Source organism: Periophthalmus magnuspinnatus, chromosome 6 (genome assembly GCF_009829125.3).
Source record: "Periophthalmus magnuspinnatus isolate fPerMag1 chromosome 6, fPerMag1.2.pri, whole genome shotgun sequence".
Taxonomy (NCBI): Eukaryota; Metazoa; Chordata; class Actinopteri; order Gobiiformes; family Gobiidae; genus Periophthalmus; species Periophthalmus magnuspinnatus.
In genome coordinates this window covers 16,342,014-16,360,491 of record NC_047131.1, presented here as the reverse complement: position 1 = coordinate 16,360,491, position 18,478 = coordinate 16,342,014, and the positions used below count along the sequence as shown (strand labels likewise).

The window sequence follows — 18,478 nt, the reverse complement described above, 5'->3', positions numbered from 1 at the left end:
TAATTACCTGAGATTATTGCTCTAATATCGCTGCACTGGTGACGCGTCTCCAGATTTACGAGTGTGGGAAAATAAACAAGTGAAATGTGGCTGCTGGAGCAGAAAGAATAAGCCATTAGCACTGGCTTGATTACAGCGAGCAGGACTTGAAGGAGGAGAGTGAGTGCTCGCTGCTGATACACAGCCAGTGAGACAGGGGGAGGAGGAGGGGGGAGTGAAGGGAGCCAGAGGAGATCCGCAGTGTTAAAACTCACCCAAGTCTCTAATTGAAGTATGCCCCTGGGGCTGTCAGTGCAGCGTGCCTGTGTGAAATCCACTGTACCAATCTATTAATGTGGCCGCTGTGTGTAAACGAGCGCAAAGCGAGGAGCTCTGATCCAGATACATGCCTTTGGAAACCAATGGATTGCTCCAGCTTCACCTGTCACAGGGCCGTCTAGCACAGTCACACAAAACAAAGAACTCTCTCTTAAGGCTAAGCAACTGTTGAGCTCTTTGTCTGATTTTATAGGGGTAACAAAGTTGTTCCATTAGGGTTGCTGCATATTTAAGGATTTGAAACATCCAGGGACATTGTTAATTTGGCTGGTTTTGCCTCCTGTCACAGAAGCTGTTGTCCTGCACAAGGTGCTGTGAGTCCAAAAGTTTTTGTTTCCTGAATATTGATCAATTTTAGTTTCTTTTTACTCAAGATATCCTGCATTTTATGATCTACAGTTGAAATTAAGATTTTATTTGCATTAATCTCACAACATCTTTCTGTACCATAATACAAACACCTGATAAATACTGTACTTTTTTCTTGGTTGTCAAAATATAGGTATAACAATCAGCTCTTACAGCCAAAAATAATGTTAAAAAAAGGGAAACATCATTCTCGTATACTTCCTCCAAATATAAACTAGCTGCAGTTAGATATAAATTTCCAAAAATTGGCCTGTATTTTTAAGGAAATCTTCCTATGGTGGGCTAATGAATAAAAGCCACAATATCAGAATAAATCTTCTTGGGGGCACCATTATTAATAGTTTGAGGAGAAGAATAGTGAGCAGGATTAATCTGGAAGATGATGGATGAACTCCGCTTGCCTTCCCATGCTCTAGCGCTAAGGTCATTCTGATAAGAGCACATATTTCGGGGCCTTTCTGTACAAAGGACTCCTGGAGTTCCCCTCTCTGCTGCCAGAAGTAGAAGCCCTGTCCTGATTGCCTGCAACCTTCGACCTCCAACTACCTGCTTACGATAACTCCAAACTGTGTTTTCTCTTTCACTTTATGCTCTGACTGTAGGTATAATGACAGGTCATGGATGGATAATAGAGAGGTCAGAGGGCACATCCTTCTCAACCAATTACACTTCAGGAACTCAAGAACACATAGCCTTGCCATGTACATTTGAACAATAGATATCACAGAAATACTTGTCTCTATATTTAGCCAATTTTAATTTTCCACAGTGGAGGACAGTGTAGAGCCTGTTTGCTTTTGTAAGAGTTGGACTAGTTTGTGTTTTAATCATGTGTGAGGAGAGACTTGCTGTGTTGTAGCTGCACACTGTGTTGGTGATGGCGCTGGAGCAGCCGGCCTTATCGGAGTAGAATGGGCTGTGTGTGTGTGGAGAGGAGAGCCCTCCAGCAGGCTCATTAGGGGAGTTTAGAGTGGAGAGCGGGGATAAACATTTACACTATGATTGGCTTTTACAATAAGCTTGATGCTGGTTGCTTTTATTGGGTTCAAAGGGGGGTGTTTTTACAGGCTGTGATGGAGCCGCTGTAAAAGAGGAGTGGAGCTGGGCCGCTCAGTGTGCTCAGACTAAATGAGATGCATACTGCTTCAGTGTACCATAGTGACTTGCACTTACTTTAGAGCTCTGTGGAGGCCTTCAGTTGAGTCACATTTTGTCCACAACTACTCTTGTGTTTCCCACCGCGGCGGCTGCATCCATCTCTATTCCACTCACAGTGCTGGCAGGTTAAGTTGCTGGTTAACAACCAAAGTGTTGCCTGTGCGCCGCAGATGTATTTTTCCTGATTGCTTTTAAAATTCTGCTTATCTTTGAGTCCGAAGGCTCCCTCAGAGAGCTGTAATGAACTCCCCTGAGATGCAGCCCACTGTTTAGTGGGGCAGCCAAGGCCCTTGGCCCTTGACTAGAATACAACACTCATACACACGTGCCATGGTCTTATTTAGTAATTTCACTCTTTTTATCCAAAATGCTTATTTCACCCACTGCCCTTTGTACAGCTCATGCTAATGAGATGCTCTGTAAAGGCGTTAATTAGCCAGCCAGCCACTGATTGCTGTGCTTGTTGTAGTTGTGTGGGGCATGTAGCTAGGGTATTAATATGGCTGTGTACCACTGAGGAGAATTCTGTCAGGGTCTGCTTTGGAACCAATTAGGCTAAAGCCCTGCGTCCACCGAGAATGGAGAGAGCAAGCCTGCTGCTCGCAATGTCAAAAAGCAGCATTCACACCAGATATAGTTGTGAGACGGGCCAGAGAGTGAGAGACGGGCCAGAGAGTGAGAGACGGGCCAGAGAGTGAGAGACGGGCCAGAGAGTGAGAGACGGGCCAGAGAGTGAGAGACGGGCCAGAGAGTGAGAGACGGGCCAGAGAGTGAGAGACGGGCCAGAGAGTGAGAGACGGGCCAGAGAGTGAGAGACGGGCCAGAGAGTGAGATGGGCTAGAGAGTGAGAGAGAGACAGGCAGGTCAGAGAGTAACACAGATATAGGCCAGAGAGTGTGAGAAAGGCCAGTGAGTGAGACAAGCTAGAAAGAGAGGGACAGGTGAGAAAGAGTGAGAGAGAGAGAGACAGGCCAGAAAGAGTGAGAGAGGGTGAGATGAGCCATAGAGAAATAAGTCATAGAGAGCCAGAGGGAGTAGGAGAGACAGGTCAGAGAGGGTGAGACGGACAAGAGAGAGAGAGTGAGAGACAGGCCAGGGACAGATCAGAAATAGTGAGTGAGAGTGAGATGGGCCAGAGAGAGTGAAAGACGCAGGCCAGAGAGCGACAGTGAGCAACAGGCCATAGAGTGTGAGATAGAGAGACGGGCCAGAGAGGGTGAGAGACGGGCCAGAGAGGGTGAGAGACGGGCCAGAGAGGGTGAGAGACGGGCCAGAGAGGGTGAGAGACGGGCCAGAGAGGGTGAGAGACGGGCCAGAGAGGGTGAGAGACGGGCCAGAGAGAGTGTGAGAGTGAGACGGACCAGAGAGGGTGAGAGACGGGCCAGAGAGAGTGTGAGAGTGAGACGGGCCAGAGAGGGTGTGAGAGTGAAACGGGCCAGAGCGAGAGTGGTCAGAGAGAGCCAGAAAGAGTGAGAGAGAGAGACAGAGACAGGCCAGAGAGAGTGAGTGAGTTGGAGTGAGTGAGATGAGCTGGACCAGAAAGAGCAAGAAAGAGAGAAAGGACAAAGAGAGTGAAAGAGAGACAGGTCATAGAGTGTGAAACAAGGCTAAAGAGAGTGAAAGAGACACAGGCAGAGAGTGAGAGAGTTGGGAAGGGAGAGTGAGACAGACCAGAAGGTGAGCAGCAGGCCAGGGAGTGAGACAGACGGGCCAGAGAGTTGGGGCCAGAGAAGGTGAGAGACGGGGCCAGAGAGTGAGACAAAGATGGACCAGAGTGTTTGAGAGTGAGAGAGTGACAGTGAGAGTGAGTGTGAGAGAGAGAGTGAGGGGGGGGGAGGGGCAGGGGCAGAGAATGAGCGAGAGTGGGGGGGAGATGTGAGAGTGACCTCTTACACTCTCTGGCCTGTCTATGTCTCAGAGTGAAAGAGACGGGCCAGAGTGAGTGAAAGAAATGGGTCAGAATGAATAAGAGAGGTGGGCCACAGTGAGTGAGATGGGCCAGAGAGTGAGATAGACGGGCCAAGTTTAGAGATAGTCCAGAGTGAGACACGGTCCAGAGTGAGACACGGTCCAGAGTGAGACACGGTCCAGAGTGAGACACGGTCCAGAGTGAGACACGGTCCAGAGTGAGACACGGTCCAGAGTGAGACACAGTCCAGAGTGAGACATGATCCAGAGTAAAAGAGAGAGCGGTTTTGCCCCCTCTCTCGCTCATTCAATAACTCACCTGGCTTTCGCCTTCTCTCTCTGTCTCGCCTCTCACCTCTGTCTCTCCTCTCTCTCTCCGTTTCTGTTCCTCTCCCCCCATGCCCCCCCGTCCCTTCTCCCTGTGAGGAGGACTGGATTAGACACACATAAAGTGCTGAGCTGGTCACTGCAGTTGCCTCTGGCCTCAGGATGCTGCTCTTTTTGCCATATCCTTCCCTCCTCATTCTACTGTCTTCTTTACTTAAGAACATCTTCTGGATACCTGTTCTGCAAGTTTATCTTGACTATTAGTAGTTTTCTTTGCTGCAAAAATGTATAAGTTCAGTACATGTTACTTTTTAATCACCATTTATTACAGAAGATAATCAACACAAAATGCTTCTGCAAACCTGTCTGTTCAACTTGTCTTGGTGCAGCCACACATATTCAGTTCAAAAAGGAATTCAAGAAAATGTATTTCTTCTCTGTGGGTAACTAATCTTAAAACGGTGCCACCCTAGTTGCTTCCAGACTACACTTTGTACAATTGCATTTGTAGTTTGTCTTGCTCTCAGGGGAACCACCTTCCATTTTTTATCATTTACTTGTTTCTTTGTTTGTTAGTTGCCTACAGTGTGTCTGTAAACTGGGAATAAGAAGAGCCCACCTCCCTAACTACCACCGCGGCTGAGCTGAGTAAAGAAGGATGAAGGAAATGGAGGCACAATTGCACTATGTAAATGTGATGAGAAAACAGCTTTCAGTACATTTATCCCACTTCCCCAACAAGCGACCACACAAAGCTCCGGATTTACTCTAATACACCTTGGAGAATTCCTATACATGGCTTCAGTGGCCAATGTGGCGCGTGGGAATACTTTGGACTGTTAGTGTAAAGTTGAGCACCACACATTTTTCCACTAGTAAGCATTTTGCGTTCACATGCTCACATGATTGTGCATGTATGTAATCCACTCTAAGTATAGCCTATATATGCAGGGCTATGTATGCACTTGAATCCACCGCACCCACCCATTCTCTTGGTGTGTATTTAAATGCTTGATTATGCATTTTGCATAGCTTTGGGACATGCATCACTCTTCCCAGACTGCTAATAAAGTGACCAGGGAGATGGGGAACCTAAATGAATCCTAAAGTGCCTGGCTTGCATTCCTCTTCTTCACCTCTATCTGCTTAGTTATTCGTAGTGGAGAGAAGCTGTGTAACCACCACTCCTCTCTCTCTTCTTCTACTCTATCCTTTCCCCCTCTCCCCTCTCCTCCGCCTTCTGTCTGTCCGCTCCAGCCAGGTGCTCTGTCTTGTGATGAGGTGTGGCCAGCCCCCTAATTGCCTGGGCCACATTGAACTATGGGCAAACGCTCTGTGTGAAGGAAGGAATAATTTTGAATAAATCACATAGTTAGCCTGGGCCGCTATTTTCTGCCCAATAAGCACTTTGGCTGGGGCCATGGCTTCACACGCCGAGGTGGCGTGCCGCGATGACGGGTCACTTGCCATAGGTCATGTTGGGGAGGATTGAAATGATTTAAATGATGTCGCTGCCACAGAAGGGGGACAGGTGGAGGAAGGATGTGTAAGGCGGCACCTCTTTGTTGTTTGAAGCTGACAGGCCGCCATCGCTCAGCGCTGCCTGTGAAGCGTGCGCCGTAGCCCTGGGACCAGCCCTGCTTATGATGAGTGGGGTGAGAGGTGACACGGATCGCTTTCACTCGTCTGTCTCACGCCGCCTAACACTGCCAGCCCAGGAATGCTTTTTATTGAAGTCTTGAGAAGTGCTGACCATGGAGAGACAAGTCCAACCAGCGTCTCTTAATGTTTTAAATCAGGAGATTGGCCACTCGTGATGTGCGCCGGCCAAATAAACCCGGGCTTACGCTGCTGTGTGCCAAACAAGCGGCTAATGCTGAATGCAGGAACCATCTGGCAGTGCGCTATAACATTTATCTGCTATTAGCCAGAGCTCTTTAAGCGTCTTTAGTGTAATTTGAAATGAGCAGCGTCTCTGTGATCCCATGATAAAGTTCACAGCAGACACACTGGGCTAATTAGATGTAATTCTGTGTCTAGAGACTGCCGTGTCTGAGGCGCATGGAATACAGCACTCTACAGGCAAACACAAGCGGCTTAAAACAATTGTAATATATCATTTTCCAGGTTGGTTCATTTGTTGACCATAACATTTTAAAATGGCTAATGTTTCTAATTCTGTTTAATACTTTCTGATAAAGAGCCTAGAGTAACAAGTTGTTGTCATATATATCAAAGGCCTTTCCCTATCCCTTACCCTGTTTGTCAATATTAATGACTATATAGTAAAGCATGCTTTTGGACTTTGGACTGTAAATTAGGTTTTATACCATTCAATACTCGGGCGCTGGCTCACTACAAATGTATTGTTTTGACATTTTTGAGTTGGTCTTTGGTCAAGCCAGATTGAAATGGCTGCATTCGCAAAGTGATCTTCTTCTGCTCTTGTATCAGTGCAACTTTGTGCCTGATGAAAGTACGGATATGCATGTGTGTATAAAACGTGCTATGACACAGAGTTAACACTGGTTTACAGCTTAATCAGTCTGCATAACTGAGCGCATATTTATCAGAGGGAAAATTCATGCTCAAAGAATTGAACCCAGGCACCATACATCACCATCAGGCCAAACGGCGCACACACAAACAAACAGACACACATATCCACGTTTGATTAGAGCGGCAGATTCAGGCGGCACTAGATTAAAAACAACGTGTCTCTTTACAGGTCCATAAATCAAGTGTGCCGCTGAGAGGGGGACTCATTTGGAGAGCGCGCGGCTGAGAGCTGGTGGCGTAGTTAGGCCGTGCGTGACGGATGCTTAACAGGGACGCTTTGATATGTCGCATTTTTATCTGTCTCCTTCAGTCCTACGTACAAGAGCCGGACAGTTTATTAGGTACACACATGTTGTTTGGTTAGGTGATACATTTAATATTTGGTGTTACTTTGTTTTTTTTTTTACCTAGCTTTGACATGATAGTCAAGAAGTGATTGGAGAGTTTGACATTCATATCTCAAGCTATTATTTTAAAGAGTCATATCTTGTGAAGATTCACTTTTAACTTAGTATAACATTTGTGTTTTTATTAAAACATTTTGTTGAGTAATCCCTTCTTCTTTTTCAATTTTCCACAACTGAAACCATAAAATGTTCTTTCATACACATACATTTCCATCTCTACAAATATTTATTATGTTTTGTTGACAGTAACCATGTTATTAATGTAATAATTAGGGATACAGTATCAGATATTTGTCAATATCATTATCAGCATTTTAAAATCCATTGCAAGGCCCAAGAAACTGAAGTAAAATTAGAGGCAAAGAGCTGTTATTTCTTTGTTTGGAGTGATGCACGATAAGACATTAAAATGATCTACTTTGAATTTGTTTGATTACAGGACCTTTTTTTTCTAATGAATTGCCTTGGACATGGATTCTTATGTGAGCGGTGTTGCATCTCCAGAGATCTCAGATGCACCTTCGCCTGGTGTTGTTACTTGTTTCCATGTAGATAAAAAGGTTTAATGCACAAGCAGGTAGCACACCCTTCCCATCACAAAAGTTACATAGTCCAGTCTAATATAATCGTTTGTACTTCTTTATTATAATCATGTAAACACAACAGCCATATCTTAAACTTCACTGCTTTTCTATTTCTAAAGGATAGATGGGTGAAATGGCTGTGCAAGACATCAGGAAGTTTTACTTGTACAAATATGGAACCATATTATGACCTAATTAAAAAAGACAGTCCAGACTCACTGTACAGAGACTTGCTTGCTAAATTTGTATGTACATGTAAGTAAATAAAATAAAAAATAAAACCAAGAGAAAAGCATACACAAATGGTTTAAATAAACTAATCTCCTTGTTCAGCTCATGTGCGGTCTACAGAATCTCCTGACTAGTGTTCCCCTGCAGTAAGAGCAGCATAATGAATCCATAATGTCTCTTACATGGCTGCGTAACATAGCATTGATTTTATGTCCACCATCTGAATGAATCACTATGTTACTTATGCTATGCATGTGTTTAGCACCCGCTCACATTCTGCATTATTTGTTTCCAGCAATTCACTTTGGGCTGGGAAATATAAGCAAGGTGCATGATGGTTAATTTGTTTTTGCTATTTGGGCTGCTGGCACACTAAACAGGTTTTTAATGGCCTGTAAAATGTGGTGTGGTGTGGAGGTAATGCATGGGCTCACACAAATGCATAGCTCACTCCTACTCATTGCAAACATCCACCAAGAATGGGATGTCTTTGTTTAAGCCTGCCTCTTTTTCATTCCTGTTATTTCTCAGCAGTGTCCACACAAAATCCCACTTATCGGTCCATAATATTGGTTACTGAATTGTCATATTATGATTTATGGGTATCAATGTCTACTAAGATGTTCAATGCTGGGAGTTAAAACCTTGTGTTTTTGTCTAAAACAACCAGTAACAGAAGTAAAAGTGTGGATTATAATAATTTATAACTGTTCATACTTTTTAGCCACCTTCCCTACCTCCTTCACTTTTAACAAGTGCCAATTGATTATTCTGGTCACAATATTATTGTAAAAGCAAACCTTTAAACTGTATTTCCTAGTTATTAGGAAAGCTGCTGATTGCTGACATATCTGAATTATCTCATTTCACAGCAGGACAACATGATTCCATTACACATTTTTGACAACATATTTTTGGCTGGAGGAATATTTGGGAATATACTGAATAGAGATAACCTTTCATGCCTTTATAGTGTTAGTATTATGTTTCTTTTTTTGTGTAATAGCCAGTTTTCTATTGCATATTTCAGATCAAGCACACAAAAACAAAAGTGTGTATACTGACTAAAATGTGTATTCATGCAAAACACGTTCAGAGCACAATTAAAAAGCAAATCCTTGGCTTTAAGGGTAAGGGTTTATTTACACTACCATTTATTTGTTGTACTCTTCTGGGTAAGTCAATTTTATTAAAGGGCTTGTGCAAACTGAACAAAAAATGTAAAAATTTCAGTTAATAATGGGTACATATCTAGTCAATATTTAATTTGTATTTAATGGATAAACTATTCTGTCATTCGGAAATTAGTATTTTGTGCCACACCAAAATAGCAAAAAGTAGAAATGTTTTTTTTTGACAGAAATACAGAAACACAAAAATGTTGTTTGCTCATCTACCGGTATATTTATTATGAACTGGGGAGCAGTTTGAATGTCAGTAACAGGAGGCCCCCTACTGGACGTAAGTTAGGCACAAGTGCCTAAACACTTGGTTGGGAGAGAAAGTCACCTCGACTCTGGGTAACTCTGTTTTTGGTGCTGCCTACAGAAGGCAACTTCTATATGATATGACTTCTATGGTTGTCATAGTTTACCATTAATGGTTGTTGATTAATGTCAACACTCTTCCTGGTTGATGATAAATAAAGATACTTTATTATTAGTTGCAGACAGCATGCTTATTTGTCATTAAGTGCTGTTTTTACAACGTACACTTTGGGAGACAACACAATATTTACTCATTTACCAAAAACAGTAGGTACCCCAGCTTTAAAGCTACCACCTGTAATTAGATTCTCGCTCCTGTTGAATTCTCACTTATCACCTCTAGATGCTATCTACATTACTTCTGTATAATGGTGTGCTAGCTTTGGCCTGACAAAACAAGATCAGAGAGCACAGGTGAGCCTGAACAAAGGCCAGGTGAGGGGAGGGGGGACAGGTTTCACATCTGCCATTTACTGGTGAAAAAATCAAATAAACTTGCAGATGATAGCTTTAAAAGTGTCAATAATCACACATAACGGTAAAATGGTAAAACATTTTGTTTACAATAATGACTAAAATGACTAATTTAAATTACTAGATACTAAAATTTGATATTGTGATATTCCTAGTGCCAATACAAGCACATGCACCAGACAGCCATGTTCAGACTGCTATCCCAGGTTGTTCATATCTCTCTCCCCAGACACGCTTGTCTCTTCTGGCCTGTCACTTCTGCTTCTGAGCCAGAGTCCAGGTGTAATTTTCCCCTGCACTCAACCCCAACAAGTGGCACCAGGGGAAAGGGAGGCATATTACAGACCCCAGCATACGCACTCTCCCCTGGACCACTGAGGGCTACAGGCTGGCTGACCTCTCTGACCCTAAGGGCCCAGAGGTGTCCCAGGCATTTCTTCCAAACTCTAAAGTCTTTATTAGGCTTCGGACCTGTACAGTGGGCCACAGGGCAATAACACGCCACATGTTCCACACAAGTAAACATATTGATGCAGGTTAGGAGGTGGACAACTAAATGCCAAATAACTCTGCTGAAAACCTGTGAACGTGGTTTGACTTTTCACCTTAAATGTCCCTGAGTCTCTTGTGATATGTAGACCTGGTTTCAATTTGGTTGGCCATTCTAGTATACTGTCAGATTTGTGAAGTAAGTATTCAAACTGAAACTGATTCAATACCCTTTTCAGTCAATCTTATCTATGTGAATTTTAAAAAATCACAAGGAGAGGTGGCTTTTCAGGATAGTCGACTTTTGTAAGGAATTTGCCATTTAGTTGTTGCCACTAGGGTTGTCAAAAAGAAAACTAGAAAAAACTAGATTCACATAAATAGGAATGATTTTGACCTTTCCTTGCTTGTTTGTTTTTTCTTCAGTTATCCCTCTTGTTATCCAAGGACCAGTCTCTCTTAACACTATATTAGGATTTGACAGTAGAGTAGCATTAATGTAAATGTTGTTATTTATTTTGTTGTAAGTCTCATTGTAATTGAATTGTAATTTCTGATGTTTCATATTTGGATAGAGTTTAATTTGGTGATGTGCGATTTATTTCTGATCACCAATTATCAACTTGGGTCTTCTTAACAGAGTGGCCCACAACCAATCTTCTGTTTTGGTGCATATATTTATATATATTGGAGAATACATAAATATGTCAGTTTTATGTGTTAAATGGCACTAATTCAAAGTTGATATTGCTTATGTTCAAGAAATGCATATTAAAAGCCATCTTGATTATTTTTTATTTGGATGAAGCAATATTAGGAAGCAAAGTGGACACCAGTGATATAACCGGGAAAGACATTTGCCAGACTATCGAGCACCTGACTTGAACTCACAACTCCATTTTAATTAACCTGATATTTGGGCGTTATTTAATTGAGAGGGAAGCCATTGTTCCTGCCTCTGTCATTCCAGCGGCTCCTGCGTGGCACCGCTCACTGATCAGTGTTAATTGGCAGCTCTCATCTCTCTCTGAAGGGCACTGCCTCCTATTACCGGACTGTCAGGACTAATTAGACCCAATAAAGCCTCACTCTACAGCAGGATGACTGATGAGCGCAAGTACATGTGCTCACCGCCAGCAAGCATGTTTCCCTCAGCCATCCTGCCTCATCGCTTTTTGAAAACCGAATCCCCCTAAGCTAAGGAACAGGAAAGTGCATGGTAGATGTGAGAGGGGAGGAGGGGTGAGGGGCGAGAGGTGAGAGCCGGGCCAAAAGTGCATTGATGCTCATCCATTATATCCCACAGCGGCCCAGGGGTCGACTCCTGCAAGACTGATTTAGAGCGATCAGGTTTGGACTCCATCACCCATAAATCCTGGCAGGAGACGCTGATGGATGCGGGCCACAGAGCTCCCCCCGTGACACACGCAGAGCAACATGGAGAGGCACCGTAGACTGGGAGAGCTGCTGGGTCATGTCAGCCAGACCCAGGCAGACAAGAGGGGTCTGAGAGAAGGACTGGGCAGAGAGAGCGGAGGAGAAAAGGGGTGGAGTGAAAAGGCATTTTATAATGATTCGGTAGTAGAAAGTTGCATTTTTAAAATCTTTTTCCTAGAAAGTTAGTTTTTCAACACAATGATTAGCAGGTCATGGGTTTGATCACCCAGCTCGGCAAGTGTTTCTGTGTGGAGTTTCTGCATTCTCACAGTGTCTTTGGAGTTCCCTTCTCAACCTAATACATGCACCATGGTAATATTGCCCAGCTACATGCAGGTGATTGTTGACCTTGAATTTAAACCTAGTTCAAAGTTATGAGACAAGATCTCGAGCTGCAAGAACTCTTCACAAGATTATGCATGTGGAAATAATTTTGTGAGATTTTTTTCCCATGTGTTTACTTTTGGCTTGGACAAAAAAGGGTTAATGATGATGAGTTACATCTCTTGAGAAGCTGTTGTTCCAAAATGTTGTTCTACAATGACAGCAAATATATAAAATAAACTGGGTTGTAATATTGTGAACTGCTCAATTTATGTATTATACATTGTGTCAAAATCTCCTCTTGACCTGTCCTGGTGGATGTCTTGTCTGACCCCTAACTCAAGATGAAGAGAGTGGTCCCTGGGCACTGCCCTCACTCCACTCACTGCTCCCGACAGGTTGCTCCAGTGGTGTTAAAGGATGAGTTCAATCCAAATACAGGCAAACTATATTTTGAATAATGAGTACTGGAAAGAACTCACAATTTTGGAAAATCACTGTTACCATTAGAACCCTTTTGACTTACTCTTGTACACATGCACTTGGATCCCGCAGAAAGTTGCATGGTGTTTCATGTCTGTTAACTTGTCTTTTATGTACCAGTTTCCTCATAGACCGTTGTTGAATTTTTGTTCTTGTAGTAGTAGTTTTGTTCTCTCATTTGAATTTGCTCATAATCTTAAAATCCAGCTTTAGCGACTCCCAAATTTCCCTGGCACTCTTTATACATTTCCCACACTACCCACTCAGTGCAATAAACTTAATAACCCTCTCTATATATAACCAGGGCATTCTTATGTGATTAATTCTGTGTCTTTCTTCGTGTCTGTTTTGCTATCGTCCGAGGTGTTGACGCATGACAAGGATGGATATAGTTCATTAAAAAGCCTCATGATTACAATATGGGCCTTAATACCAGGAATTGCAGACCAGGCTAGACACGGAAATGGAGAGACGCAATAAACCAGCATCCCAACACACTCAAGGAAAACGCCCTGATTAGGTGCGCAGATGGAGGGGGGAGTTGCGCGTTGTGAGGGCCCTAATCAAGCCCCCCACACAGTCAATTATGATATTGGTATGGGTAGTATGGTGACTAGGCCTATGGGATGATCTGGCCTAAGTAGATACGAACACGCCGGCTATTTGTATGGACGGGAGACGTGGTGAGGGGCGCCCGGGGAATGCATGCATGTCCACAACTCATTTGCAAAATTCGGTTTTACTAGCTAGCGGCTAATGGAGATGAGCTTGCGTTAAGAGCCGTGGGAGATGCTAATTTTACATACTGTAGATGCCCAAAAGAGGACCAAGGGCCATTAGGGCGTGCTCCGGTCTGTTGGCTTTGGAAATAAATGATCAATCTCCAAGCATGTTTTTTTTTTTTTTTTTTTTTTTTCATTAAAACTTTCCATCTGCATATCATTGGAATGACATCACCGCAAATCATGTTTGTTGTTTTTGATTTTGCATTTTAATGAGGGGATATAAAGTAGGAAATCCCGCAATGGTTAGATTTGATTCAATGGTCCATTATGCAAACTACAGAAGTATAAGGGCATTTATGTTTGCATTTATTTACAGTGCAATTCAAATAACCTTCAGCGCTTGGTCTTTGGTGCTGTCCAAATGTGATGTCATCATGATCTGCACTTTGTCACAAAAGTCCATTGAAGTAGGGATGTCCCGAGCTGATACTGGTATTGGCTGCCGATCTAGGCATTTTTAAATCTGTGGATTGGATTTGGTGAATAGATCGGATGGTCTAACGCCACCAAAAACATTATTCATGACAGAGATGATATTTCTTTACCTGTGTGATGCCTTTATGGAGCCTTAAAAGTGACAATGAAACTTTGTACAAATCGGGGAGAGGAGCAGAGCTAAATGCACTAACGTGTTTACATATGTTAAGTAGCCATGTGCTTCGGGCAGGCTTCTCTTCTTTTTACAGGCCTCAAATATAAATAATATGATGAAGAACACTGCCTTTAGAAACAGGTTAAAACATCGCCTAATGGCTAAGTCACTATGTTGTGAAGCTGCTCTGTGTGGAGGAGTTTAACACATTATTTTATAATATTACAACAAATTATTAGGCTATTTTTAAGTAGGACTTTTTTATGTCTGGTAGTATTTTTTTTTATTAAACTGGGGCAAAATACACCATGGACTGCTTAATTATTTATAAAGGCACCGCCTTGAAGGCCTTTATAGATTAGTATTGGGATGAGATTGGTATTGGATCGGCATTGGCAATTACAAATATTAAAAAACTTTATCAGATCCTTACAGTGAATTATTTTAAACCAATTGGTTGTTTTTACAAAAACGGTCAGGTCTTAAAATGGCAGCCTGTGCTTGATATTGAACCATGAGTGAGATACTTGTTTCTGTTTGAACTGTTCCTTTTGTCACTCTAATGTTGAACCATGATAGAGAAACAACAAGTGGATACATGGTTCTCATACAATCAGTGTCCCTGGCAGTTGCCTCCATGAGGGCCTCTTCAAGCTTTCAAGCATAGGTGACATGATTTAGTCTCATTTCAAATACACAGAATCTTTAAACGGTTATTCGGTGACAGTAGCTTAGTTGGTAATGTTTGTCCACTGATCCAAAGATTGGCAATTTGAATCCTGCTCTTGACAAAAACTAGTAGAGCAGTTTGATCCACTGACCCACAGGATGGTGGTGCGATTCCAGCTCCCACAAATGAATACTGTCTGTCATTGTGTCCTTGGCAAGACACTTAATGGTCCCCATGGTCTGTTTACACCAGTGTGAATGTGCGTGCGAGTGGTTCCTTGATATGAAGTGCTTTGAGTGCCTTGAAAGTAGAAAAGTCCTGTATAAATGCGACCATTTTATTCTGAATGAATAGATTGGCAGTGGTGCAGTAGTTTAAATGTTCATCTTGGAACCAAACACATCACATTAATATGTCAACATTCTGAAACCTTAACAAAGGATAAGACAGCAAACACCCAGTCGGAAATGGTTGCTTTCTGGACCATGGAAGCTCAGTTGGAAAAGACATTCACCCACTAATTGTATGTGGTTTGATTTTTTTCTGTCTTGAAAAATGTATTTTTTGGTTACTATTTACTTGATTGGTGGAAATTTTCATCTAATCTAACATCTGTCTATAGTTAGATCCTGAGGCAAAGGTAAATCTCACATAGTTGTAACAAAATTTGCTTAACAATGTGAACAGAAATGGAAAGTGTTTTATGCAACATTCTCCATGCATTGTTTGGACAGTTACTTTTTCTTCACAAGAATGTAGCTACATACGCATTTTTATCTCTCAATTATGCTTCCACAGTCATAGGATCTTGATTTGTGTCATAAAGAAGCCCATACTTTATGAAAATGTATTGTTCCTGGACTCATTCACTCATCTCGTAAACAAATTCCTGGCCCACTGCTGTGTCCTCCTCTCTCTTCCTCCTAATACCTCCACTTTTTCTTGTCCCGCTTGCTATCACCCCCCCACCATCACCACGGGAGCTACCTGAGGCCCCGGTGTCCAGCCCATTCATCACTGAGCCTGGATCCTCTGCTTTGAGAGGAGAAGAGAGAAAGAGTGGAAGAGAGGAGGCATCCTAACAAACCCTGGTCTGCAGTGTGCATGTGTGAGCGAGGGATGAATGCAGCCAGTGGAATTAATTGCAGCCCGTTACTGTAGATCAGCAAGTTTGCTCCGTTGGCGTGCTGATCTGCCATATGGTGCCCACTAGGTGAACACTTTGATTAATGTTGCCCACTCCCCACTTTTTTCCTAATATTTGATTCTGATAACTAAAACTGAGCAGCTCATTAGAAGTCCATCCATCCTTGCTCCTCTCCTTGTGAAGGGTTTTTGTGGGGTTTCACCTGAGCCTTCAGGTGTACTGCTCCTCATTGTGGTTGTCTCCCTGTGTAGCTTACAGTTTCTTTGTGCCATGGCCCAGCACATAGTGAGTGGAGATTAGAGCGTGTACACTGGTGGGAGGGAGTGTGCTGGGCTACAGAGACAGTGGGAGCTGTGGGCATGTGTCCTGTGCACTTGATTAGGCCTCTGGTGTGTGCAGTGTTTGTCTATTAGCCTCCTCAGCCTCTGGTCCTCTGTGGTGCACTCCAGAGAGCCCCAGTGCACATATGCACACAGGCAGATAGTCCAGTAACAAGAGCCCAGCACCTGCTGCAGTCACAATATCAATAGGCCGACTGGAGGTAATAATGCCTTAGCAGGGTTCAGCCCAGAGACAACACTAACTAGAGGGGAACTCTCCAGTGGAGCATTCACTATCTGCAAATCACACAGGCCTTTCTGTGGCCTCACGCTCCCATTACATGTTAGACACAGCCTGTTTGTGTCAGTGTCATCGCCAGCCTGCACAGATAAAAATACCTCACCCCGGGTCACAAGTTGAAGTTTGTTTTGTTTGGGCTCCATAATGAGCAGGTGTATGAAAGCTATGCAGACGTGGATGTTTGAGCATCTATTACAATCACTCAGTGCTTTGTTTCCCTTCGTCTTTATGGCCTGTTCCTGCTGCTCCTCGACTTTGGGCTGCTGCGCTCTTGTTAAGTGTGGCCATTCTCCTGTGTTTGGATGTGGCCCAGAGGGCCCTTAGTGAGGCCGGGGGCCCGGCCAGGGGGTGCCCATGCTCGGCTGCAGTTCCCACTAAATCTCCCTGATTACCTGGGGTGGCTGCAGTGTGATGGGGGTGTTACCAAGGTGGTGGGCTCTCCAAAGAGGCTGATTGAGATGCAAATGGAGGCCATAACTCAGAGGTAATGCCGACCTGAGCACCCTCTGTCTCATCCGCTCTGCTCACCTCACTCTCTCATTGCTCCCATTTACCGCAGCAGAGAGGAGGGCCTGTTATTGTCACTGTGTAAAGTTACATATTTATTATCCAAGTTAGGAGACAAGTGGCGAGTGAGCTCTTAGGCTGAGGAGTGTACCCACAGCTCTGATAGCATCAGTGTGGAGCACTTTACTAGTCTACAGTGTGTACAGTAGCATATACCTGCAGGAGAGGGGTTGGACTTGAACAGATGGACACAGTGAAGGGGGGGGGGGGGGCTTCTGTGGAAGGGTGGAACAGGAGGAGGGGGAGGAGTACTACACTCCTTCACTGAATTGTTCGGTGGATGCAAATTTAAATCCCTCCTATTATTTTAATAATCTGCCTTTTACTGCTTGTGCTCGGATCATTTGTTTGCAAACCAGGTTATTTGGAGAGGGAGGCTCGAGGGTAATTTCATGCTTTGGAGCATTTATATCTATAACTTAATGAGGAGCGGGCCTGTTGTTTCCTGCTAATACACTGCTGGAGAGAGAGGGCAAACTTTTTATTCCCCATTTAGGAACCACAGGGCAATAAGGTGCACTCTGTTGAGTGGGGGGAGGAGGGACAAAGAGTTGGGGCAAAGGCCAGGCTTAATAATCCTGTCCTCTCTATTGCAGCCCAGGCCTACGCTACTGTCTGCTGTCAGGTGCATCGTAACAGCAGTGGACATAGCAGTGGACACAGTGTATCAGTGAGATCTGCCAGTCGCTGTGCGTTTGTTGTCAGTTTGGAGGCGGGCTGGACATTGGACTTGGAGCTGCGTCCCAATTGGATTGTACATGGTCTTATTACATTGTGCGGGGACACAAAGGAAGCCTCACTAATCTTGAGAGAGTGGTGCAGTCTTGTGAGATGACCGGCCTTGTTAATGTAGTTACAGCTCTTCTCTTCTAAGCCAAAAGACCTAGGGTGAAATAAGATCCCACATACCTCACATACCTCACATCGTCCATTCCCCGTGGTGAAGGACTCTTGTCTGGGCAAATTCAATCAGTCTGCATGAATTAAACCAATAACTCAATTTGTTTACAAGGCATCATTTATTCTCTATCAGGCCGCGCTCCGTTGACAATCCATGGCTGGCCGACCCCGAGACCCTTGCCGAGGTCACGCCGTGCATTTATTACGTCGTTCACGACAATCTTTAAGGCTATTATCAAGCGACAAGGGGCTAAAGATGCATGATGAGAATCCTATTATTTCTATCTGCATAACCTTGTGGGGGTAATGCAAAAATCACATGACCGTGTCCACTGCCAGCCCTCACCTGCACCTGCCTGCTATGTTTTATGAATCAAGTGCCATAGATTTATCAATATACATATGCTTATTATCATCTCCTGTCCTTTAGTTTCTATAAAGTAGATTGCCCAAGAGGGGGAACAGGGTTTTAAACATTTGAGAATTAAACATGTAAATTCAACTACACACAAAATAATACGTCTATTTTGAGGTTACTTTTTCCTGAAAGTTAAGAGCACAGTCTTGTGTCACTTTTTGTTTCTTGTGACTAGGTCTTGAATTTGCAAACATAATAACCATAAACCATCTGCATTTTGATA

The 18,478-nt window shown here is 43.5% G+C and overlaps 1 protein-coding gene across 3 annotated transcripts in view; it reads left to right on the top strand.

Moving 5' to 3' along the window:
* Nucleotides 1-18,478, top strand: part of wwox (WW domain containing oxidoreductase) — a 186,049-nt gene that overhangs the window by 19,316 nt on the left and 148,255 nt on the right. The window contains exon 6 of one of the 3 annotated variants that reach the window (XM_055222453.1): nt 6,809-6,877. The exons of the other annotated variants lie outside the window; for them this stretch is intronic. Coding sequence (XP_055078428.1) covers nt 6,809-6,865 — 57 coding nt within the window. The 3' untranslated portion in view covers nt 6,866-6,877. Of the gene's footprint in view, nt 1-6,808; nt 6,878-18,478 lie in introns of those variants that run through there. 3 annotated transcript variants of the gene reach the window in all.